At 40.3% G+C, this 26,187-nt stretch overlaps 1 protein-coding gene across 1 annotated transcript in view; it reads left to right on the top strand.

The window, feature by feature from the left end:
* Positions 1–26,187, top strand: part of ABCA13 (ATP binding cassette subfamily A member 13) — a 281,165-nt gene that overhangs the window by 42,606 nt on the left and 212,372 nt on the right. Inside the window, exons 9-17 of the mRNA XM_006136374.4 lie at positions 5,564–5,728; positions 6,345–6,538; positions 13,106–13,233; positions 16,060–16,154; positions 16,390–16,566; positions 16,939–17,144; positions 18,306–18,430; positions 20,057–20,171; positions 21,042–25,754. Coding sequence (XP_006136436.3) covers positions 5,564–5,728; positions 6,345–6,538; positions 13,106–13,233; positions 16,060–16,154; positions 16,390–16,566; positions 16,939–17,144; positions 18,306–18,430; positions 20,057–20,171; positions 21,042–25,754 — 5,918 coding nt within the window. The remainder of the gene's footprint in view (positions 1–5,563; positions 5,729–6,344; positions 6,539–13,105; positions 13,234–16,059; positions 16,155–16,389; positions 16,567–16,938; positions 17,145–18,305; positions 18,431–20,056; positions 20,172–21,041; positions 25,755–26,187) is intronic.

Raw genomic sequence — 26,187 nt, 5'->3', positions numbered from 1 at the left:
TCTGAGGTGCAGGAGGGGGCCGAGGGTTGGGAAAGGGAGAGACTGGGGTGCCAGAGGCGGGCTCTGGCTGGGAGGTGCTTACCTGCAGGAACTTGAGGCAGATTGTCTGCTGCAGGCTGCTCCAGGTGTCTCCACTCCGGGCATAAGATGGAGGGGGCATTGAGGAGGAAAAGAAAGGCTTCCTACGCTGCCCCTGCACCCAGCAAAAATTCTCAGCTCTTATTGGCTGGAAACTGAGAGATTGGCCAATGGCAGCTAAGAGACTTTGCTGGGGGATGGGAACAGCATGAGAAGTCTCCCTCCTCTAGCCCCAACCATCCGGAACAGAGAACAACTGGCTTTTTAAAGTGTGAGCTGTTCTCTGCCTAAGGGTTCCAGCTTTTCTTGTGGGGAGGGGAGCAGCAGTGTGTGTACTTCCCCAGAAGCTGGATGCAGTATAGAGACTGGGGGCTGCCCCTTCCCCACGGGGGGTGGGGAGGGGAGGTTCTGGATTGCTAGCACAAGCTGGGGTCAGGGTGGTTCAGGGTTTGTGTGTTCAGGGAAATGGGCAAGGCAGGGCCGGGTGGGTGACCCTGCGTGTCCAGACCTGTTGGGGGTGGGATCCCATGGGGGCACCTCGCCTGCCTGCCAGGGACCCAGGGGCCAACGCAGCTTTGGGGTAGGGGGACCACCCACGTGTTTTCCACTGCTACTCAGCCACAGAGCTATAATCCGGGCAGCACTCACCCTCTTGTGCAGTAATTCTCAAACTTTTTGGTCCGTGGACCACCTAACCCAATGAAAAACTTTCTGTGGATCACCAGTTGCAAAATTACACCCGAGCCATTTTGCTAGAGCTGCAGCTAAGGAGACTAGTTTAATTTAAATTATTACACAGATTAAGTGTTTTAACCTTCTCATGTTAGTTTATCAAATTTCACAGTAGGACTCTTAGGGACACTTCACAGGCTACGAGACAGCCAGGGACTGTGCAGCATTGACACTAGAGCTGGCTATACAGGGGTTTCTCACCTGGTGCAGAGAAGCAGCTGGCCCTGGGGTGGGGGCATGGATCTTCTGCTCAGTGCTGAGATGCAGCCACCCCTGGGGCGGAGCTGTGTAAAAGGAGCTCTGAACAGTTGTTCAGTGGGTCTCAGGAAGAACTGTTGGATGATGCTGACCTCAGTTCCCTGATGTGAAGCTAAAGGGGTTGATGTTCTGTCTGCAGCTGGTGGTGGTGATGGGGGGGGTATAGTTTGTTAGAGCACGGGGTGATTTCAGAGAAACAGACTGACTTGGGCATCCTTGTCCTCTCTGAGAACAGGCCAGGCCTGCTCTCTCCTTGCATCAGTCCAGGGCTTTCTCTCTGTCCATCAGTCTGTACCTCTCTCCCTGGCATGGGTCAAGCAGTGAACAGTCCCCAGGGTCTGCTCCTTTCACAGCCTTGCCTGTGGGGCAGGTCACACTTTACCATGTGCCCCCAGGTCCTATGATCACTGAGCCTGACCCCATCACACCCCAGTCCCCCATTACTGCTTCACCCCAGCTCCCACTTCCCCTGCCCCTGGCTCCCACTCCTCCACCCCTCCCATGGGGGTGGGGGTCCCAGCTCTGTGTGGGGTGGGTCCCTGTGCCATTCATGGTGGGAGTAGGGAGCCAGGGCAGCTCTCAGGGGCATCAGGGGTGGCCTCCCCCACCCCATTGCTTCCTTTTTGCCCAGCCTCCCCACTGCCTCATCACCCCCCAACCCTCAACACCCCAGATCCCCCCATGCCCATTTCGCATGGTGGTGGCTATTTGGGGATGTCCCTGGTCCTGGGACTGAGCAGCAGCGGTGCACATGCAGGGCCGGGACCTCAATCTTGTGGCTCTGTGCAGAGTCCCTGTGCTGCCTGGTGGAAACAGGCAGGGAGCTGGGACAGCTCTCGGGGCAACAGGGGAAGACACCCCCAGTCTCCCTCATGCCCGGGGGCTGGGGCAAGCAGAGTAGCAGCAGCGTGCATGTGGGGGTAGGGCCTCAATCCCATGTCGGAGGGCTGTTCTTGCTCGGCATGGGTTCCCTGTGCTGCCTGGTGGGGGTTGGTGGGGAGTGGGGTGGCTTTCAGGGACACTGGGGGTGGACGCGAGTGGGGAGTTGGGTCTGGTTGGGGTTTCCTTCACCTCCCCAACCCTGCGCCCAGAAGCTAGAACTGGTGCTGCAAGCCTCGCAGCTGAGCATGTTCCCGATTGCATGGGGGAAGAGAGGCTGAGCTCCTGCCACAGACTCCACGTGCCACTCAAAATCGGCTCACATGCCACTTAGTGCTGTACATTGCCAACTCCTGTACTATAGACTGATATATTGTATCATGAGCTTTCATGGGCAAAACCCAGTTCTTCAGATGAGATGATCTTGAGTGGAGCAAAAAGGGGGACCCTCAGAATAAGAAGGGAGAGGGAGAAAAAAATTACCTGTGAATTGTCATCCCAGTGCTAATGAGTCTAATCAAGTGGGCTGGAAGAGACCCATACTTAGCTTTTGATGTCAACAGGGTGTTGAATGTAAGGAAAGCTAGTTTTATATAATAACCAGTGAACCAGTTCAAGTCTTTGTGTAAGCCAAGGGAGACGGTGTCAAATTTGCATATAAAGGTCAATTCTGAATTCTCTTTCTCTAATTGGCTTGTGAAATTCCTTTGTAGAAGAATGGCTAATTTCATTACCTACAGCCACCAGCTCAAACCCCTCCAATGCATCAATGACAATCTACAACCTGTCTTGGAAAACGATCTCTCACTTTCACAGGCCTTGGAAGACAGGCCAGTCCTTGCCTACAGAGAACCCCCTAGCCCAGGGGTGGGCAATCAAATGGCAGCAGTTCACCATGATTAGTCCCTGATGGGCTGCTGCTGCTATGCTTACCGGTGCCTCCGTAGGTATTAGATGATTGCAGCTCTCATTGGCTGTGGAACACCATTTATGGCCAATGCGAGTGGCAGGAAGTGGCATAGACCGGGACGCTGCTTACCACTGCTCACGTTGGCCACAAGCAGTGATTTGTGGCAGTGAGAGCTGTGATCATCCAATACCTGCAGAGATGCAGGTAAACACAGTGTTGGGGGCCTGACAGGGATTAATTCTGCGGAATGGATTTGGCTCACGGGCCAGAATTTGTCCATCCCTGCCCTAACTTGAAGCAAATTCTTTCCAGCAACCTCAGATGCACTCACCCAGGAACCTACCCCTGCAATAAACTGCATTGTCAACTCTGTCCTCACATCTGTACCAGCAGTACCATTACAGGATCTAACCACAGAAGCCACAGCAGAGGCTCATACAACTACACCTCTTCTAATGTGATCTATGCCATCAAGTGCCAGCAATGCCCCTTTGCCATGTATATTGGCCAAACCAGACAGTCTCTACGAGAAAGGACTAATGGACACAAACCAGATACTCGAAATGGTAACACACAGAAACCAACATGGGAACATTTTAACCTGCCTGGGCACTCATTAATGGGCTTAAAAATAGCTATTATTTTACAAAGGAATTTGTTTTTAAACCTTTTTATAGTTAGAGAGCAAACACTTAAACATTACTTTAGATTAGAACATGGGATACAGATATTATAAGTAAGATGAACACACATATCCCATAAAGTCTAAACACATTCTTATAACTCTAATATATATTATAATAAAACTAACAGATATGCAAGCCGTACTGGTTTCCAGCTGTGCATTTATCAGTGTTTAGTGACGCCCATAGGCCTTGATGTGAGCTGGCTCCTGCTCTGTCAGGGTCACAGTGCAAACTCATCATGATATGATATTGGCTCAGAAGAACCCTGAGCTCTGTTACTGCAGTTCTGAAGAGAAGGGAAGGACTAAAGGTTTGGTTCCCATAAACTTTCAGATTAAAACCTGAATTTGAAGCTCTCTACATTCACCGACTGTTAATATTTGTTCATGCACTTTGGACTCTAGCTTCTCTGTTTTCAGAAGAAATGCAAATATAATGCCTTCAAGTTAATTCACTTGCTAATTTATTTGATCCATTTAATGTGATGTAAACTTCAGGGACCAAATAATTGTAATTAAAATAACAGCTCCCCCCTTCGCTGGTATACATTTTGATTGCATTCGGTGGGTATTGTTTAGTAGTTTAATCTAGGAGGTTGCCACTTAATTAAAGAAGGTTAAAATCCTGAATGAAAGAGAAGAAAATGAGTCCAAAGATGCGCAATAATAAAGATTGACTGACTACAATTCAGTTGCGTTAAACAGACACTATCAATGTTATAAATGCAACCATGTATGCCATGGTTCTGGGTAGACAGTGATAAGAACAGATTTGACTGCAAAAAGAGGACGTTTGTTTTTTGTTTGAAATGAACCCGAGTGAAGTGGGTCTACATAGTTTCTGTTCTACTGCCAGACCAGTAAACTGGTAATGAGCAGAGTCCTGTGCAGATACCAAATGTATGTCTGTGGATATAAATCAAATAACCATGGAGCTACGGGGCAGCCATTGACATAAAGCTATTCCTAGCAATGTAAAACTGGTACAGCTGTTAAGTCTACCCCTTGAGCATAAGGGACAAGTTGGTAAGTAAGAGGTGAACAGCAGTTACTGGTGAATCACTGTAACTAGCAGAATTTAGAGCAGCTGAGTGAGACTATGATGTTTGGGCCCTCTATAGGTAAAATAACTGAAAACATTGTCCTTACACTGCTAAGTTGGCATCCGTGCTGATTGTGCTTAACCACAGTGGCAAAAGCAGTATGTTGGGCTGTTGCTTGCAGGAGCCAGTGCCCCAGGTGGGCAGCTCGCCCATCATGGTTGTACTGCTCCTTCAGCCTTACCATTGATGTGGACACCAGGGTCACTGGCAGCTATCCCTGGTCACATTAGCATATACAAGCTTAGGCACCTTTTAGAACTGTGTCTACTATGTCTGCATTGCTTTGATACATCAGAATTTCAAACAGCAGATTACAAGATGACAGGATGAGATAGTGTGTACAGAGTGATTTGAAATGGTATTATTAAGAAATAGAGGAATTTTAACTGAGAACGTTTGGCAGCCTTTGCAAGCTGCGAACTACAGTGTATAACAACATTTAAACTAGTAATTAATCCTACAAAAATCACAGCCTAATACATCACTGCATGCGATGCCTTATTTGCCTCAGTAAATTTTGTAGTCACACTAGTGTAGCTATTCTGATGCAAAAATTCCTGTGGACATATGCTGCACTGGTGTAAAATGGGTCTCATATCCGTATGATTTATTTGGTTTCCAGTTACACAAATGCAAAGTTCCCTGATGTAGAACGGACCAGAAGTGTGCACCACTGTGTAGTGGATAATGAGTTTTTTGGGTTTTCCTGTCAGAACAGGCAGAGTACATTTGCAGTCTCTATCACAAATCAATAGATTGTGATAATTGGCTTTGTTCCTCCTGAAAACAGCTCAATGGCTCTGTTCTCTCTCCTCCCTCTCCCCCCCCCCCCCCCCCCCCCAGTACAAGTAAGTTGATACAGGGGATAATACTGAGTGGCTATCTGACGTGCTTGTCATTTGCTTTTGTCACTGCCAGATTCCCACGGAAGGCACACTGGAGCAGTTTGTGTGCTCAGTTCTGTCCAATGTGTCAGAAGTTGAAGCTCACAAAGTGGATAATGAGGGAGGCTGTATCCCCGCGTGGCTTGAGACCAAAGTCTATCTTGTTCGTTCTGTCAACAAGATCAAACTCTACATGCAGGTATGCTTAAACAGGACAGCTGATAGAATGTGTATTTTGCTTATATATTGTTAGTCAGTCATTAGCCATTCTTGAGCTATATTCAAGACCAGAGGCTGACAGTGTTCTGTTTTTAAAAATGGTATACTGCACAGTTAGCATTGAGTCCTTACAAAGGAAATATAATTGGAAATCTTGTTTGTTTAGCTTTTAGTTAGCCAAAAGGGCAGCCACTGATATAAAAGCGATCCCCAGCAATGTAAAGGTGTTATAGCTGCTAAATCTATCTCCTTAAGCATAAGGGGCAGGTTGGTAAGTAAGAGGCGAATAGCAGTTGCTAGTGAATCACTGTAACTAGCAGAATTTAGAGCAGTTGAGTCAGACCAAGATATTTGGGCCCTCTGTGTGTAGAAGCAGGTAAAATAACTGAAAACATTGTATGTACCCTGCCAAGTGGGCATCCATGCAGATTATACTTAACCTCGGTATGAGTCATTAGAGAAAACTTTCACTGTACATTGTAGCATAAGAGGAAGAAAATCTGGTTAATGTTGTAAAGAATGTCTGTGTTTTTCATAATGGGGAAATCTTCATTCTTATAATAAAGCAAATTTTGTTTCTCCTTTTAATGTGCTAGCTATTTAAGCAGTGGTTAAGCAGCAGCGAGCTCCAAAAATTCTTTTTTGAACTTGGAAGAAGCATGGCTGATCTTGTGTCTCAATATCCAGATGACCATGAAGCCCGGAAAATTATTTCAGCAATAAATATACTTCTGCAACATGTGCATGAGGAATTGGAACCAAAATATTCAGAAGGAAAATCCCAGCACATGTAAGTTTTATATTTCCATTTTCAGTATTTGCTACTGAATATAGCACTATATTGATTTTTACTTGAACAGAACAAGTGTCAACTGTGATAATTTGAGCACAGTACCTTAGTAAACTGTTGGCTCTTACACAGACTCCTCCAATATTTGTAAACAAGCTGTACAAGAATATTAATTTGGACAAAGAGGATAGAAAAGAAAATGGCTCAGTGAATTTATGCAGAGTCTGATTAGAATAATAGAAATGAAGGTCCCACACTGGATTAAATATAACTAGATCATCCTTGACAGATGGTTTTTGAGCCCTGTTATTGTAACACAGGCTGAAAAAGCTACTGATGCTATAATGATTTGATTTTCATAGTCCCATTGGCGTGTCTGGTGTTTTACAGACAACTACTATAACACTGACAAATCCTTGTTCTAGGGAGTTTTAGGACTGAGCTTGTAAGGGAAAGGCCAAATCCTAAGAGCTGTTGAACACCAGCAATTCCCATTGACATTATGGAGAACTGTGGATGTTCAGTATTGGACCAGAATAGAAAAGTGTGGCGGAACAGATATGGGACAAGGAAGTTGGGAGAGAGAGGCCAAGGGGATACAGTGGTAGACTAGAAGAGATAGGAGGGACATGTTGGAAAAAGAGAGAGTTGAAGGATAAGATAAGGAGTAGAGTTTCCCAGTGTGTGATATCCTTATTCTTCCTGAAGGAATTGGCAAGAACCTGTCAGAGCGCTAAGGGAGTGGGGTGGTGGAATAGGCTTAAGGAAGGTAAGTGTCAGAGTTTTGTATGCATCCAATTTAATGAGCTGTTTATCAAGAAAGAAGGCCAAGTTTAAGAATTGCTATGGAAGTCCAGAACAGAGTGTGTATTCAGATTGTCAAAAATATGAAAATTGGAGGGAAGGAATCAAGAGTAGAGGCAGATGAATCTCTGGCAGGTCAATAGGGGGCTCAGCCTACAGGGAAGGCCAGAACACTGACAAATTGTATTTTGTGGAAGGATTGTCTATTACATCTAGGGAGAGAGAGGTATTGAAACATATTTTAAAGTTTAGTTTGATAGCGAAAAAGGTTTTAAACCCTTCATCACACAGGTAAAAGTCCTCACCATTCATTTAATATTTACTTCAAATCCTGACTGCCAGACAGCTTTTCCTCAGTACTGCTGCCATCCCCGCTTCAGTGTTACCCGTCTTCAGTCTCCTGGCTGTGGTCACTTGACTGCAGCATCTCAGTACACTCTTTCACTTGCATTCAGCACTGAGTTGGACAGAGCTGCATTTGCCATTGATCGGTCTCATGTTAAATGTCTGAGTCTTCTGTCAACGATCAAATTAGGGTCAAATCAGGATCTTAACTGGTTAATGAGTATTCACATCTCCACCCCAAATGCTGTTAATGACCCACTTCCATCCTGACTTGATTAGCTTCATTTAACATAAGCAACTTCTTCCTTATATACACCCCTGCTTCTATAACTTCCACTCAAATTCATCTGATGAAGTGGGTTTTACCCACAAAAGCTTGTGCCCTAATAAATCTGTTAGTCTCTGAGGCTACATCTATAGTGCACAGTTATTTTGGAATTAGCTATTCCGGAATAGTTATTTGTAAATAGCTTATTTTGAAATAGCATATCTACACTGCAAGGAAGCCTCAAAATTAGTCCGAGGCAGGCTTCCCTAATGTGGATGTGATGTATTCATTTAGAGTCCCAGGAGGAACAACTTAGAATGGCCCTGGTGAAAGGCTATTTCAAAATAGCAGAAGTGGAGCGTCTACACATGCCTCATTTCGAAATAGCTTTTTTGGAATAGGCGTTATTCTTTGTGGAATGAGGTTTACATAAGTCAGAATAAGCCATCCGTTATTTTGAAATTATTTTAAAATAATGGAATTTCTGTGTAGATGTTCGCATAGTTCTTTCGGAATAACAGCTGTTATTCCGAAATAACTTTGCTATGTAGACACATCCTAAGGTGCCACAGGACTCTTCATTGTTTTTTAGTCCCCTGTGTTATACTTAGGCATCAGCAGTTAGTGCATCAAGACAAACTCTAAGTGAGAACAGTGGTAATTAGCCTAGGTTGCAGGATTGAAGGAGTTTGCCCATGATGACTCCAGGCACCACAACTGCTGCCAATTATATGGTAAATCCTTCAGGCCATCACCAAATTGCTCTTCCATATACTGAAATGTGGCTTCACTGGCTGTTACTTGGGGGAACAGAAACCTTTTGTTAGACAAAGAGAATCTCTCCACTGGATAATTATTTGCATTGTTCCTAAAGTTTTCACAACAAAATTCAAGTGGGATCCCCATAGAAGCTTATTAGGAATTGCTTGCTCGGTCACTTGGTATCCACTGGCACTGGTCTCTTACCATGGAAATATAGAGGTGCCTCTACTGATGGTCCCTTTTGGGACCTCCAGAATGGAAGATAGATCATCCTTCTAATTAAGGTCTTGAAAAAGTGTCAGTGTTAAATCATCCATGTGCCCTGTGTTAATCATCTGTAAATCACTTTTAATCTATGTAAGTAAGCACCTTTGTTTTTAGTTTAAACAATTTTTACTGAAAAATGTCCTAGTTTTACAAAAAGTATTTTTTTCTGATATTTTACCGTACATCTGTATCATTCAAAGATAGAAACATATTTTTAATTTGGAAAATACAGTATATTGCATGAGAGTTACATATCATGTAAACACATTAGACTATGTGCATAGCTGCCTGATGAATAAAGCTAAATGTTAATAAAGACACACAATACACAAACAGGCATGCATATAAGCTCTGAAATGCATGCACATCTGAATGTACTGATGATTCGTACTCCTACTATGTACACATTTCAAGTTGTTAACAGATAATTGTTAAAGATCTGACACATTAAAATGGGAAGAACATGAAAAATCAATATTTCTGAATTATGTTTCAAACACAAGGAAGTATTTGAAAGGTTAAGAAAAAAAGCAAGAGAAAAAACATGAAGCTGAATGTATGTACTGCAAATGGTGTGATCCAATTATTAAATGTAAATATTTATAGGTGAGTAGTTCTAAGTCTACAACAGGAAACTGTTTATTCAAATAAACATTTTATTTGAGGATTAGAGATGTATGGTTTTCTTAAACTCAGGTGGTATTGTGTTTTGAGTTCTGCTTTAGCTCTGCAGCTAACCATATTCACTTCAGTTAATCAAAGCATTAATCTATTAAATACATTTTCCCCATCCTTCTGATATTTACTCCCCAAAATAAATTTTGTTTTAGTTATTGCAATAAGCAGTAATTATGTTCCAGGAACAATAAAATAAAATAAACTGAAAATGAAGGGCACTATCTATGAGTTTCATAGCTCAATTCCCCAACCTGGCACTTTGAGTGTAGAAATGGGGACCGGCTAACAGAATAAACTCATTAAGAACCTGTCTCTATAACTCCCAGAGACAAACTTGTTTCCCTGAGATCCAGAAAGAAAGACGATCAGCTTGCTACCACCACCAAATGCCAATAAAAATATAAAATAAACCCTTTTCCAGGGAAGAGATCACTTGGAATCTCCTCCTAGAGGCAAAGCTTCCCCTCCTGCCCCAGCCTCCATTTTGCCTGGAGTTGGGAAAACAGAAATAATCTGCAGAGAACAATGGGGCTCTGCTCCTCCCGGGTAACTTAGGCACGTAGGTTTAAGGAGACAAAAATCAACCAATACTAGTTAACCAAAACAAAAAGAAAACACTTTTATTATTAAAACAAGACTACTGTTGCGAGCATAGTAAATGATTGGGTGTAAAAAGCCACTGAGTATAATAGACTCAGGGAGAATCCCTGGGCTGTAATTCTTAATTACAAACTTGAAAAACAATTAATCAGCTCGGACATGATTTCCAAACCCCCAAACAAGCAAAACAGTAAAGCCAGAGAAACTATCTAAACGTTTCCCTACTTATACATTTCAAGGAGACTGTTCCTGGGAGAGACCATGTCTCCTGCTACCTGGGGAAAAACTGCCCTGACGTAAACCAAAGGAAGAGGGGGGGAAAAACCCTCTCTTTGTTTGAAATTCCCTATCTGCATTTCATTGTCTGAATGCCCAAAGCCCCCTCCCTCAGGTGCATTTCCAGAGTTGCTTAACCTTTTCCTCACTCTCCATGTAAGTTAGACTCACCTTTCCAGCTCCTATTCATGACCATGAGGAACTGCTGAGTGCCTGACATTAGTACCACTATTTGAAGTACTATTCCTTTCATTGTGAAAATAATTTTATGTGTGTACACAGATGAAATCAAATTGTTTTTTATTTTATTCTCTCATGAAATAGCTTCATTATTCTAAATCAGAAGAAGTCAAGAGATGGGTTGCCAGACACTTTGGAATGGACCTCAAAGATATATGGAATCAAGTTCCCTTGGACTTTGTGTAACCTAGGGCAATTCATTGGGGTCTCAGTGCCTTAGTTCTCAATCTGTAAAATGGGACTGCAGATTGAACATTTCTAGTCTGGCTCTCTTGGGACCTTACTGGTGCCAAACCTGAAAATTTGCCGAACCACAGGAGGTCAATATTGCCTAGCAGCATTACCACCACTTCCACTGCTTCCTGGCTCTTAGAAGACATTTAGGGGTAAATTAGAGCTAAATAGCAGCACAAAACACTGAGAGCCAGAACTGGTGGCCGTTAACAAACTTTATGGGACTGTGGGAAACTTGGCCACACTCATGATGCGGTACCTGGCTAACTAAAACCATGCCAGATCACAGATGTTGCTGGACCAGAGAGTGCTGTGCTAGAGATGTTCAACCTGTAACAGTTCTTCCCTACCTACAGGGAAACAAATTCAAGATTATGAGGTACTCAGATACTAAGGTAATGGGCCTGCTGCTGCCCCTTGTCCAGCATATGTGGTTGTGCCCAATATTAGTCAAAGAGGTTTGTGTGTGTGTTTTTAAATAACAAAAGTTAACCACAAACAGACCTCACTCTCAACTCCATACCTTCCTTCCCCAAACTTCAGGTGACACCCAGTTAAGAGTCTCTGGCACTCTAGTTTTGCTCCTTTCTTAGAGGTGCAGTCTTGGGGTTTTTTCCTTGAGCCCTTTGATACAGGGACCCATGAGTAGCATGGTTTTGCTCTCCAGGGTTCTGCCTATCTCAGTCCTTTCTCTCCCCAGCTGCCTAGTAGCATCCCTTTATAGGCCCAGGTGTAGCCCAACCTCTTTAACTAGCTGGATTAAGCTCACATACTTCTGTCCAGGGCAGTTTGGCTCAGGCTAACCAGAGACCAGCTACCTTGTGACAAGGCCATTAAAGAATTGTGAGAGACTTTTTTCTTCTTTCTCTTTTGACCCAAAAGGTAGATTGCAAAAGTTTTTTTTTCTTTTCTTCGCTTATTGTTTCTGAAACTTGTGTATCTGCTAGACCACCACCGAATGTATGGTTCTGTAGCTGGAATGAGGCCATGAGGCAAAGGAATTCATTTTGACATTCACCCGATAAAGCGGTGATTAGCTTGAATAATCACATTAGCATTCCAATTAATCTTCAAGCACTGATTTTTGTTCTGTTTGGGTGTCTTTAGAGGCGTAGTAAGGATTGTTTTTCAGCTGTTAGTTTTAAATGTTTTAGATCCATTATATTGTCTCAAACTATAAATAATCTGAAAATGAACCCTCCTGCTGAAAAAATTGTGTTACATTGAAATGATGCACCTAAAACAGATTTAACAAAACACTTAGGCTCTTCCGGAAGACTCATTGAAATGAATGATACTGAAGCATGTGCTTAACTACTTTGTGGAATTGAGGACTGAATCTTTAAAATTATACACAATACCACATGCAAGTTTGATATTGCAAACACAAACAAGTAGTTCCATAGACTTCAATGGACTACTCACATGAGAGATTAGCACATAAGTGTATGCAGGGTCAGGTTAAAAATCTCTTGTTTCAATTATGCAGGTTCAATAATAAAAGGAACAGCACTTACCCTGAGATTCCTGAGTAATGCATGCAACACTGCAAACAGAATATACTGAAATATCAAGTATTTCTTCCTATTCTTCTAGACCAAAAGCATTATTTTCTTATGTCAGTCTGTCACAAGGCTAGCTGAAGCTTTTTTGAATTCTAATCCTCTCCTCCATGGTATTAGTAACCTCACACAGCTTGGGGTCACCTGAAATTGTTATTAGCTTATTCTCTACCCTGTTATCCAAGTCATTAATGAAAACACTGAAAAGTGCCTGACTCAGGCCTGCTGGGCTTCCCAAGATAAGTCCTCCAGGTTTGACAGTGAACCATTGGTGGCTATTCTTTGATTACTGATTTTCAATTAGCTGTGCCACCCACCTTATAATAATTCCTTGTAGAACACATTTCCCTAGGTTTTGGGGTGGGTTTTTTTGTGGGACTGCCAGAAGCCTTCCAGAACTGCAAACGCAAACATGATAGGAATATGAATAGGTATGAATGCACTACAAAAATCAAGTCATTCTACAGTACTGCATCCTCCTGGGTGACCTGTTGTACTTTCTATTCTCTTTTTCTTTCTTTTTGCCTACAGAGTCCTGTGTCTGGAGAAACTGCGGACTGTAATTCAGAAGTTGCCTCAGTGTCCCCTTGTGAAGAGATTGCTTCTGGTAGATGGAGCCATAAGGAATGTAATAATGCAAAAATTATATTTCACTAAAGGTAAAGCTGTGCTGTGGTTACTTGTCACTAGCTCTCAAATGGCTGCCAGGGCATTGATCAATAGCACTTACATCTAGGAAATCATTCAGACTGTGAACTACATTCCACACTAATATATTTCCAGTGTCTCTAGAGTTTTTCACATTTCATTCCTTCCACCCATATACACATTTTCATTCTAAAAGCTCAGTAAGCAAGCAACTGTATAGCTCTACCAGTAATCTGTATTCATCCTGATGAACAGATGCCTGTGTAGTAGTATATGCTCTATTTTTCCCCTAGGATTTAATTTATGCAGATATAAATAATTGTATAAAATATGTCCTGTCTCCTACAAATGTGGACCTGAGCAATATCTCCAAATCTGTACAATTTTGTACTTGGTGAAAGTTTTGTGCTTTGATCCTGGTCTACAGTGTGTTACTGGGTTCCTGCCAGCATAACTATCTCAAAACCACAGATATGAACACACATGATGGGTTTAGATCAGGATTCAGCTCTGACCTTTGTGGCTTAGCCCCATCTTTATTGTTTTACAAGTCTTCATCTTGTCAGTGGCCTGTATCCGATAACTGTTTCTCATTGCCCATACTATGTGAACGTTCCAGATTTGAAGTATTTCCTTTATGGCAGTAAATAGCCATGTTAGGACTGTGTTTTCAGATGACGTTACATTAGTCAGTTTTAAATGCTACACTAATTGATCACCTTTCACTATGTGTGAAGTGCAGCTCTACTTTGTAAAGTGACTGTAAAATGTGTATAATTATACTGTCTCAATGACTTCCAAATGACACGTGCTCAGTTTACATATAAAAGTGTTTGCAAAATCAAGCACTGCATCCAGAGTCATGGTTCCTTCTTGTGCACTATCACCAAGTACAGAGGTTTTACAGGTCACATGATGGCCTCCGTGACAGTAGTTGCTATTTCTTCAAATGATCACATCTGTGATATCCCTGTTCCCATTCCCATTAGTGGTTTTGTAGTGGGCCTATAACTGAAATTCAGTACACTGTGCTCTTGCTAATTTACAAGAAACAAGCAGCAGGTCTGACAGCCATTGCGGGCCACAGGACCAGCTGGGAGGGATATCCAGCTACACACCTGCAGAAGGGGCAAGGTCTAGGGCAGTTAGGCCTTAGCGCCGCCCAGACTGCAGTGTTGCTCCCCCCTCCCCCCCCCCAGCCCTCAAGGCTGAACAGAGCAGTGTAGCAGTGCTTCTTTGCTTCTTTGGCAGATAAAAGGGCTCTGGGGCTTGCCGAAGTAGCAGCGGTGTTGGCCGGGAATTCCGGGCCCCTTTGAAATGTTGGCCCTCTGTGAAATTGCTCCACTTGTGCCCTCCTCCCATTGGCAGGCCTGGAAACAAGTATAAGCCAAGTCAGTCTCTTGGCTTAGTTGGCTCTGTGAGCTGGGGGGTGGAAAGCAGTGAAAAGGTATTTTAGTCACTTAAGAGAGATGATGTTACTCTGAGCGCACAGCAGGGAGCAGGCCTGGTGAGGAAGGAAAAGGCTTTCTTTACATAATCGTTTTACATAGCAGATAAGTCATGAAATTTAGTTCCGAATCAGTCACTTTATATTTCTAAATTCAGTTATGTTGCCTTTAATCAGGATCACTCCACTGAAGTCATTGGAATGAAACCAGGGTAAAACTGATGTAAGTAATAGCAGGATTAGACCCATAAACTAATTTAAAACAATTGCTGATTGGCTTTTTCAAGCTGTGAATACAAATTCTTTAGGGAAGGAACTGGAGAGGGAGAGGTTTGGCTCTGTATTGTGCACCCAGCACAATAGGGTCCTTATCCTTTCAGGTTCCTTTGTGCTGTGATAATAGACATAAATTGGAGAAGGAATAGTCCTGATTTACACGTGCACCCCAAACCTCCAAGAAATTCAGGGTTTTTTAGATGCATTCATTTAACATATTTTAGACTAGATCCTGATGTAAATTGGTATAGCTGTACTGAATATTAATAGTTATGTTGTTTATACCATCTGAGTATTTGGATAATTAACTTGTCTAAGGTTTGTTGCTTCTTTGGTAATGTTGGTGGCTCAATGCCCATCAGTAATACATCTCCCCCTGTATGCAATACTCATAAAGAAGTTGTCATACTGTCCAATCCTCCTCTTGCACTAGTATAAACCGCCAGCAACTCTAAGTCAGTGGAACTGTACTAGTGCAACTCAGAGTGGAATGGGATATGAGTGCAACTGCTTTTTGTGGCCTAACACACTGTGTAATATGCACATTCACATCCCAGTTTTTGGCTGCATTGGTGTGACTTGGTAATGCATGAGATCTGGAACCCAGAACAGCTGGTCTTTAGGAGGATCACATGATGTTGGAGGACCCTCAGGTAGTACAGATCCAGTACTGCAGTTACCATAGAGGCTTGGGAGCAGACGTTACATGATGTCTCCCAGAGCTCCAGGACAGCACGGCTGTTGTGCCACAGAGGTGCTGTGCATGTGTACCAGCCACACACACAGGCAGCCGTACTGGCTGGATGTAAGAATGGGAGTAGAGTCTTGGACTTATTTCCTTCCAACCTGTTTGGTGCAAAAATAGTCCTCGCTTTTAGAGAGTTGTATACGCACCTGCCAAGGGAATGGAGAAGGCTCTTTGTACGTTTCCTATCAATACACATAACTGACCCTTTTATAGAAGTATTAAACTTACATTGCACCACCTTTCAGGTATATTCCAGAAGTAGGTTTGTCTCTCTTTTTTTAATAGCTCATCAAAGAACTACACGTTCTGAGTCACAGGGATACATATTTATTTTTTCTGAAAAAAAAATGTATTAATGTCTTGCAGAAATTTTACATAACTTGGAAAAACTGGCCCCCTTTATTAAAGGAGATGAATTCATGCATCTAGACCTTGAAACACTCTTTTCGGAGTTAAAACAGGTTAGTCATTACTTATTCTTAGTCTTTATATAATGTGCATAAAATCCATGGTTTAAAACTGTTTCCTTTTTGTTTCTGGTATAAATCATGCCTGCTAAAATATTCTGATGTTGGTCTTAGTTTAGTTTTTATTTTATATGTTATAGTTGTGGTATGGTATGGCTAGGGCTGAATTAAATCACCCTCTCCTCATTTGCTTCATTTTCACAGTGATGGTATATTAATTGCATTTTAGATCTTGATCAGTAATACATCCCGTGAATGCAAGGACCTGCTTACAATGTTTGAGAAGGCTGCTCAGCTTCAACAGGATTTAAAAGTCAGAGACATTTTGGCAAGATTTATGTGCCATTACAACTACCCAAATGAGTCTTTGACATTGAGCAACCATATCCAGTCAATAAAAGAGTCTGTAAGTATTTATGATTTTTTTTTTTTACTATAAAACCTGAAGCTCATCCTCAATTTACTTCATTTCGTACTGTAATAATGGCCTGGAGTAGTAAATTTATAGTACTACACATACAAACCCTGCGTACTTGTTGTGTGCCCATGACAAACTGTTTGAGCCGCTTTGCCAGGATATCCACAAGGAGAAGTGATTGAGGACCTGATTCTCATCTCTCAGTCTCAATCTCATCTCTCAACCGAGATGAATTGGGAATAGTACTGCAAAAATCTGTAAAGTTACATTAGTGAATGAGACAGGGTCCAAGCCTCAAAAAAGCATCATCCCCATTAATAGCTCAATAGTCACAAAAAATTGCTTTCTTTATTTTCAAAGGTCCTACGTTTGCAGAAAGTATTTCGTGGAGAACTGAGTCTGCCAGATTCAATCATGGAAAAATATTTGGGATGGCAAGAAATAGAACAGCAGCTTGCTGAAAATAGTGCTGCTTACTGTATAATTAATCAGTTGAGGAGCACAAAGACACCATCTCAAGAGGATGTCTATTTCCATTCTTGTCAAGAGCAGCTACTTCTCACATTGTAAGGACTTACGTATGTTTTTATCTATAAAGGGCCTGGTTGTATTCTCCTTCACAACTCCATTGACATCAGTATAGTTACACCAAAGTGGAATCCGCATGTATAAGATCAGAATCCAGCCCAATATGAAGTGATTTTATATTTCCTCTCAAAAGTTAAATCTGGGCATAACATTGTTAAAATAAAGTTACATGTATGCTATATTGTCAGGTACTTTAGAGTATGGTCCTATAGATACTTAAGAAAGTAACATCTTATTCAGTGATGCAATTACACTTCTACATGAAGATCCTCACGTGCATGAGTATTTGCAGCATCTAGCTGTTCTGTAGAGGAGGATTGTTTATTTTTGAAGTCTCCATTAAGTCCAAACCTAATTCCATTGAAGTCACTCATTGCCCCAAGCCCCATTGGTTTAAATGGCAGCCGGAACAAGCCCATTGCTTGTACTAGCCTTTGGATATTAGATAATTTATTACGGTCTCACTTTTGTCCTTTTTCATTTGTCAGAAAATTGATTTTTCTCCCCTACATGTTTCTAAATTAATTAGAAATTGACTGGGGTGTTTTGTTTGCTTCTCTCATTTGAGCGCCAGCCTTGCTGATAATTACAGCATGACCCTGGCAATAGGGCTTTGTGACCAGTGGGCTTATGTGCAGCTTCTGTGGGCTCTACAGGGTCCTGCTTCTATGCAGATACATATGAATGTTTGCTATTGTTTTGCCTGATCTCTCTCTTTAATGACACAGCAGTGGATTATTAATACAGATAGGTATTTAAAATCAGGAAGATGCACTTCCTTCCCAGATGGCAATGGTTTTTGTATGCCCCATTTTCAGCTAAACTAGCTGTTAGTGTTTCTTGAATCCATTGCACTTGTTCAACAGCTTGTGTGACACTAAGGGTCATCCACCTACTTCTGCTATTTTGGACATCCGTGGGAGTTTAGTCTTGATGGTAGTGGAAGCAGTTCCTGGCCATGAGCCCTGCTTGCCTTATTCCTGTGAAAGTTGCTTTGAAGTCAGTAGGACAGCTAATACTAGTAAAACTGAACACTAACCATACACTAGAACTATGTGTACTGAATCCAGTAATTTTACTTCAGAAATTCAATATTCTGATCGTAATATGTCTGCCTTTTGGGTCCTTGATCATTTCAGGGTTATTCATACACTTGAAGAAGTGTGGTTTGCTTTTGAGGAAGACCCATACTGGAAGGGCTTAACAACATTTGTTAGAAGAACGTGTGAAATAGCTCAATATGTGAACAAGAAAGATCTCTCAAGTGAGTAAACAAATAGTTATTGACCCAACAGATTATTTGCATTCTATTTCCTTTTCAAAAAGGAAACAGACAATTTCATTATGGTACATTTTTATTTTCAAGAAAGCTCTCACGTTATGATTAAAGCAGTGGTTAGACTGCTATGTGAAGCAAACCTGAGAGCCTATAGAGTTTGAGTCTGTGTGAAAGTCAGGTGTGATTTAAAGCTGTGTGGGAATCTTTAGACTAAAGTATTTTTGTGGTAATATGCTGATTCATCAAAACCAAAACTTTTTGTGGCAATGTCCTTGTTTCAGTGAAACATTCAGTAAGGTTTTTCAATATCTCAATGTAATTTCTAGTCAGAGATGTGCTGACCTTAGATTAGCCAGAAGCCCAGGGTACTCACTTGGGATAGGTGAGACCTAGGTTCCAAGTTCCTGTTCTGACTCAGGAAGGACTTGAATCTGGGTCTCCTCACACATCAAAGGTGAGTATTCAGACCACCTGGCTCTTGGCAGTTCTGGAGTTAGAGTGGCCCTCTTGCTTTCCATATTTTTAAAAAATCTCTTGGGTTTTGTCTTGGCATGGAATAGGAAAGGTACAAGAAAGCATTTTGAAATTTCAGAATTTTTTTGTCAGACAGGAAATCTATTTCTGAGGTTGTTCCACACCATGGATGCATTAGTTAATTACCTCTAATATCAGGCACCTATTTCGTTCAGTTTTTCACCCTATTTTTCCTTCACCTAAATTCACCACCCCATGTTTGTACACATTTTGAAAGACACTGTTCATTCAGCCTACTGACACATTTTGAAAATGGTTCTTAATCAGTGTGTCACAGCTGAACTGAAAAGCTTTAATAAAAATGGCTAATTAGAAATAAGCATTGACTATCCTGTTGCTAACCAGGCTGTTGAGAGAATTTGACCCCAAAACAAGTATTAGTGGATTAAAAAATCCTCCTTTTGATATGGACAGGCATGAGCTGAAAGTCTCCCACAAAACACAATTGATTATATAGAATTCAGAATGGTGATCGCCAAGATGTACTACAGAATAACCAGGACATGCTTGTGCATTTCATAAAGATGGGTTTCTTTTTTTAAAGTTCGGGGAGATGAAAGGATACTGCTGTGTTGAATTTCTCTCCCTTGGCTTGTGGGAGATATTCAGGATATATTTCTATAATAAAAATCAATCTTTATTTTACATTAGTGTTGCAGTTTATATTTAATACAAAATATATCCTAATTTCTTTCTGTGAGGGAGTTGGTTGTCATTGGTGGATTTTATGCATGTCGCTCACTTATTCCTTCATCGTCCTTTAAACCATTAAATGCTGCTTGGTATCAAAGTGCCCTTACTAAAAGGGCATATCCTTTCTTCATTATCAAATATAATTTTGGGGATTTCTGTGGGAGTATTGCAGAATGTAGCTGTAATTCTCTTCTCTTCTGAGCCAACCACTGAACTCTGGGAGAATATTTTCTGGGACTTCAGTGGAGCTAGGTAGGGCCCCTATTGAACAGAGAAGTTCATTTTGCTTCTCTCTATCACACAGTAGCCTGTGTCTAGTTATCTACTGACAAGACAATGCATGTTACTTTTCATATTGAATTCCAAAATGTATTTTCTATGCAGATGATACTGCAACATCTCTTTGTTCTGGACCAAAGCTCAACCTGAAGACCGTTGTTGATAGTTACATAGCATTTCTGCAAAATGTATACAATTCCCCATTCGTTTCATGGCCCAGGTAAGTTAAACTAATTCAGTTTAATTACCTTCCTCAACTGTCCCCACCTCCCACCCATGTCAGGTATTTTGTAATGTTAAATTACATTATTTTTCTCACCTTAAAGAGATGCTTAGCATTTCTATGTTACCAATAGGAAATACTATTGCTGTAAGATCAGAGAGTTGTATCTTTGAAGGGCCTTATTCAAAAGCTTTAATAGAACAGCGAGTGCAAGAGAGTGAGTGAGAGACTAAGGTGCCACTTGTTGTTTTTAAAGTTACAGGCTAATATGGCTACCCCTCAGACACTCTTTGTGAAAATAGGTATTTTTTCAAGTTTTTGTTGAAAAAACTAAACGTTTATTGGCCTTCAGTTGTTTAAGAAAAAATGATTTTTGGTTTTTGGCGAAAATATTCACGTTTATCAAAATATATGGAAATAAAAACATTTTTGATCAGTTGTATTTGTTAAGGTCCTTGATATCAAGCTAAACAGTCAGTGGAACTTCAAGGCTTTACTGGTTTCATCAGCAAAATATGCAAGTTGTGTGAACTGGAGATGGAGATGTCTGACTCTGCCAATTTTGTCATCTTAATGCAGCCACCTAGCTTCAACTGTATTTGGAGGACTTATGTATTGACTTTCTAATCATTGTTTTTGAGATGCTTTTTAAAATAATAGGTGATTGTCAGTTACATTTCCGGGTTTTTTAAATTGTTTCACTTGTTGAGCAAAATGTGCTTTGTCTATATGAAATACATATTGATTTTTAAGATGTATTAGTATACGTATATGCTAGTAAATGTGTGATAAACATTTATAATTAACTGGTTTGCAGTATAACTTTCCTATAACTGACTAATTTGAAAAAAAATCTCAATATTACAGGATCGTGACATCTGTCAAAGAGCTGTTGAAGAAGGAAAAGAATGTAGAGGTTCTTGAGGAGCAGCATTTGGACTTCATTTTACACATTGCAGAATTACTACAAGAAATGTTGATGCCTGATTCTTTAGCCTCTTCAAACCTCCATGACTTTCAGTCTCTAACAGAAATAATCCTCAGTAATACTATAATGTGGCTTAACACTTCTGCAAATATGGAAGCAAAGAAATCTGCTACAGTTGTTCATATGTTTTCTGAACTCAGTAATGAGCTGCTAGCGAATGATCAACTTGCAAAGCTCTGGCAGAATGAAAAGCTGGAGGTATTTTGGCAAGTAGTAAAAAAGGTCTTGAACCAACTCAAACATAGAATGTTTGGAAGCCCAGTGGAAGCAGTAGAGATGCTGGAGATGTTCTTATCTAAAACTATGAGTTCCTTTCAGGAAAATAAAAAAATCCTTAGTAAAAGTTCACAGTTCTTCCAGAAAACACTTACAGATTGGCCTAAACTGTCTTTTCTTGCTCTAGATTATGTAAACAGCTTTAGTGAAAAATTCATAAGGAATCTTTATGAGGTTGGAGTGTTGACTCAAGAACACTTCATTGCCACTCTCAGCACTATTCACGCTATGAGAAATGTCTCTTCTGTTCTAGTTTCAAATACAACTTCCGTATCCCAGGTACAAGACATAGGAAAAATTATGTTTGATTTCTACGAAAGCATTCCCAGGATAGGGGATAGTAACGTAGTCTCACTTGTTCAAATGATTTTTTCTGTCCACCAAAACATTGATCTGTTAAGTACTCGGAGAAATAGTTCTCTGCTAACACTCTTCCAGAACATCACACAAGACATTTCACCAATGCCTGTGCAACTTGATTTCCAAGGGATTTTTGACTTTCTGTCTGAGGCTATTAATCTTCTCCAGGGTCTCCCCCAGAAACCTCTCTGTAAAAAGTTAGCAGCAGTTTACAAGTACTTAGAGCTCCAGGCTCAGTCCTTGGCACAGAAAGGGAAACAAGAGATAAAAGTGGTATATAGTACTCTGGGCAGACTTAAAACTGTATTAACAGACACAGAGCTTCATGGAGCTGCCTTTCAATATTTGAAACAACTTTTTGACATCTCATCAGAAAGCATGTTAAATAGTGAATGTCCTGATTACTACATGCCTAGCATTCCTTCTGTGAGGCAAACAGGAGATCTTCACAACTCATTGATACTCCCATTGCTCAGAGTTCTGTCAAATACATCAGACTTCAAGAGTGAGGTAAATGTGCCTTTTGCCATGCATTGCACAGTTACCTGGCTTCAGATGTGGATAGAAATTCTGGAAAAAATATCTGAAATGTTAAGGCTGGATTTAAATTTTTTCAGTTATCTCCGGAATGGACTGACACAGCTTTCAGAAGATCTTGAAAATGTAACCCATGCTGAATTGTGCAATGCAACATTTACAGTCAGTGCTAAAACTACATCGGCAATACATCTACTGAAAATAATAACAGAAGCTTATAACTTGAATGAAAGGAAAGACTTTGAGATTCTAAGTCAGTTCATAAGTCAATTTAGCAATGTAATTGATATCATCAGCTCAATTAAAAGAGAGACTTTAGAGGAAGCATTTCAAACAATGGAAAATGCAGTTGTCAAATTGCAGAAATCTCTGTTGGAGGTTAATGTTAGCAGGGAGTTTTTGGATTCCTGGTTTGATGTTTTTTCCCCAATGAGTTCTAAAATGGAATATAGAGATACACATGTAGATTTTATTAGGCATTCACTTTCAGATATTCTAACACTTTCTGGGAAAGAATTTGGTACTGTTTTCACTAACCTGAGAGAGACTGCTGGATTCCTTAAAAATATATCCCAGGATCAATGCCTGTTGTCTTGTGTGATTATTTCCCAGAATGTTACCAACTTAGTATTGGAAGCTATTTTGAAAGATAAAAATGTTTCACAGATAAGTGTTCTGTCTCATCTTAATCCTTTATTAACCTCACATAATATAGTGAATGCAGTAGAGGGTTGTAAAAGATGGATGCATATTATCAGTAGCCTCAGAGAGAAAAACATCACCTGTTCTCACTCTGAGAAAGCAAAACATGTTTTATTTCTGTTGACATCTCTGGGAAGCCTTAATGAGACTAACACTAACTTAAAAAATATTCTGGATATTGTTAATATGATTTTTAACTTCACACAATCTCCATGCTTGTTAAATGGTCCTGATGCACATTGTGCAGATGTTTATTTCAACATTCTAGCAAAAATGTTAAATTTTCTTCCTACATTTTCTGAAAAAAATAACACACAGATCCATGACTTTATTTTTACTCTATTGAATATGTTAAGGGGCCAAGCTCAATCAACTGTGTTCTCACAATATGTATCGGATTCAGAACAAATGAATTTTACTAAAATAATCACAGAAGTCATCAGGAATTCTAGGCAAATCCTTAATTTGTCCCATAGTCTCCAGCCTTCTTCAGTAGCACTTTTGAAAGGAATTCAACTTTTTCTGGAGAATATAACTTTTGAAATGCTACAAAACAGCTCATCTCCTTTGGACATTGTAAACCTCCTAAATGCATTTGAAACGCTTCTACAAGACAAAAATATGAGCTTCCTTTCACCTTCCTTTCACCATCTAATTAGTTACTTTATGTCAAACTTGTCTCATAGTATGCTAAGCTTGCAAAACGTAACTCTGCATACATGGATGAAAACAGCAGATCTCAATGTGGAATTAGTAAGAAAGGCACTAAACATCTTAAAGTCTTACAACTTTACCAATTTGGCAACTTTAGTTGAAAAAATTGAGAATGAAGATCTAGACTTGCTAATAGAACAACTCAAACAAGTCAGTAAAAGCTTGCATCATTTCTTTAAAAATATCAAAGCTTTGTACACTGAAAATTCTGTTCTGGGCAAGTTGACAGGCTGGTTAGATTCCTTTAAGAACAATATAACTTCTTGGAACTTGACCAACTTATGGCAAATCACTCAACTGTTTCATGGGACTGAGATTGATGATGTATTACAGGTGCTTTACCTTCTTCCTGATGGTGTCCGTCTTATACAGCGATTGGTTCACAAAAACATCAGTGATGCCCTAATTGAAGTGTACACTTTCACTTCAATTCAGGAAGCAAACACATCAATAGTTACCGAGGAACATTTATCCAATAAAATAGATAGTCTTCTAGAGTTGCTGGAGGTAGTAACTGATATGCCTGTGGAATCTGCAAGGGCTTTGAGTTGCCTTCCTGCCATTATCTGCAGGAACCTCACAACAACAATACTTCAAAATGACACCGCTTTAAAGTCTTGTAACTTCAATGCACACACAAATTTTTCATCTGTGTACAACACAATTGCTGATGTACTTGAGCAGTTCAGGCTGACAGTTCCAGGGGAACATACCCTGTGTTCTAATGAAGATGATCTGAGGGAGGTCAATTATAGAGTGACTTGTTACTTCCAGCGTCTCAAAGAGTGGAATTCCATTCTTCTGAAGCTTTCTGAGATCCACAACATAAATAGTTTGGCTCTGAAAGAGCTACTAGGGTTTTGGAATAAGTTATCAGTACAAGTTATGGCTTTTGGAAATCATAGCACTATCTCAGTAAACTGCTCCTCCACACCAAAGAGACAGACTGCTTTACGGCTCATAGAAGCACTAAACAACATGACATCAACAGAGATGGCAAAGGCCAAAGCTATTTTTGAACAGCTAACAGATCTGTACGGTACCTTAAACATGGATAGAAGCACAGGAATGTCTGTTATAAGGACTGTTCTTACTCATTTAAAAAGCATGGCCAATGAAATTTCTGGATTGCTGGATAATGAAGATGCCCTATCTTCTTTTCTTTCTGCAGCCCAGCCTTTGCTGACACTGTCTCCAGTTGGAAACCAAACTCAAATGGTATTCACGGCACTATCAGCTTTGAACGGAAACAATAGTTTGATTGGTAACTTTGAGGCATTTTGGCTTGATACAGAGAGAGACCTACAAGATTTATTAGTCAATTTCAGTGTTCAGCATTTACTTTCTGTAATAGACAAAGAAGTTCAATTATTAAGTGCAGCAGCCAGCAAAAATTCTTCATTGGCACTTGTTAGTTTATTAAAACAATTTAATTCATCATCTCCAGAAATCCTGCTAAGAAACTTTGAGAGCTTCCAAGAAATTGTGAGAGGCTGGCTACCTGAGTACACTAATAAAAATTTTTCTAGAATAATGAATGCTCTATTTGTCCTTATAGACAATGAAAAGTCATCTGATGACATAGTATTGTTTATCAAAGATATCATTGAATTTTTAGAACTCTTCAAGAATGGCTCTATAGAAGGTCACATTGATACTTCCTTTCTTACTGATCTTCTTCGTGGGGAAAAGCTGAATAATGTTCAGATTGCTTATGTGATTTTACAGAAGAGTCTTCTTAACCTGATCTCTGACCTCAGCGCTAAGCAAGAGACACTGCACTTAAATGATACAGACCTTCAAATAATGGACTTAATTGATTTGTTTTTTGATGATGCACAGTATGAAAATTATGGAAAGGCAATCACCCCATTCCAAAACAGGACAGTGGAGATGATAAAAGAGTTTTTAGAGATAATTTTTCCAGCTTCTAGAGGACATGATAAGAACAAAATATTTGTCTTATTAAAAAACTTACACAAGGATATAATTGCAGAAATGAGGTGAGTGAGTATATGTATACTGACCTTGAGACAAGTAGACAATTAGATTACCTGTTTTATTGCAAGTCTACTTAGAGCTAAACCTGTGAGTGAGCCCACATTTGGGACAAAAACTGTATTCAATGCATCAGGGCTATTATTTATCTAAATTTTTGTAACAAAATGTTGTAATTTGAGATACAGAATTTGGAAAGAATTATAGTGCAGAACATTTCTAGGCATTCTTTTGTATCTTTTAAAAATGCTACTTCCCTTACAAAGGGGCCTGATTATTAAATGTTATGAGGTAGCTGCATTACATAATATGCAATACTTAAAATTAAACTTCGTTGTCTTCAAGGTGCCCAGACCTGAAACATATCCCTTAAATTCTATACTTGAAATGATTTTAGCTTAAAATTCAAATTGAGTATAATGTACAGGTTAGACCTCC

This window comes from Pelodiscus sinensis, chromosome 2 (genome assembly GCF_049634645.1).
Source record: "Pelodiscus sinensis isolate JC-2024 chromosome 2, ASM4963464v1, whole genome shotgun sequence".
Lineage (NCBI taxonomy): Eukaryota > Metazoa > Chordata > Testudines > Trionychidae > Pelodiscus > Pelodiscus sinensis.
The sequence above is the reverse complement of the archived record's forward strand: the minus strand, read 5'-3'. Positions and strand labels throughout refer to the sequence as shown.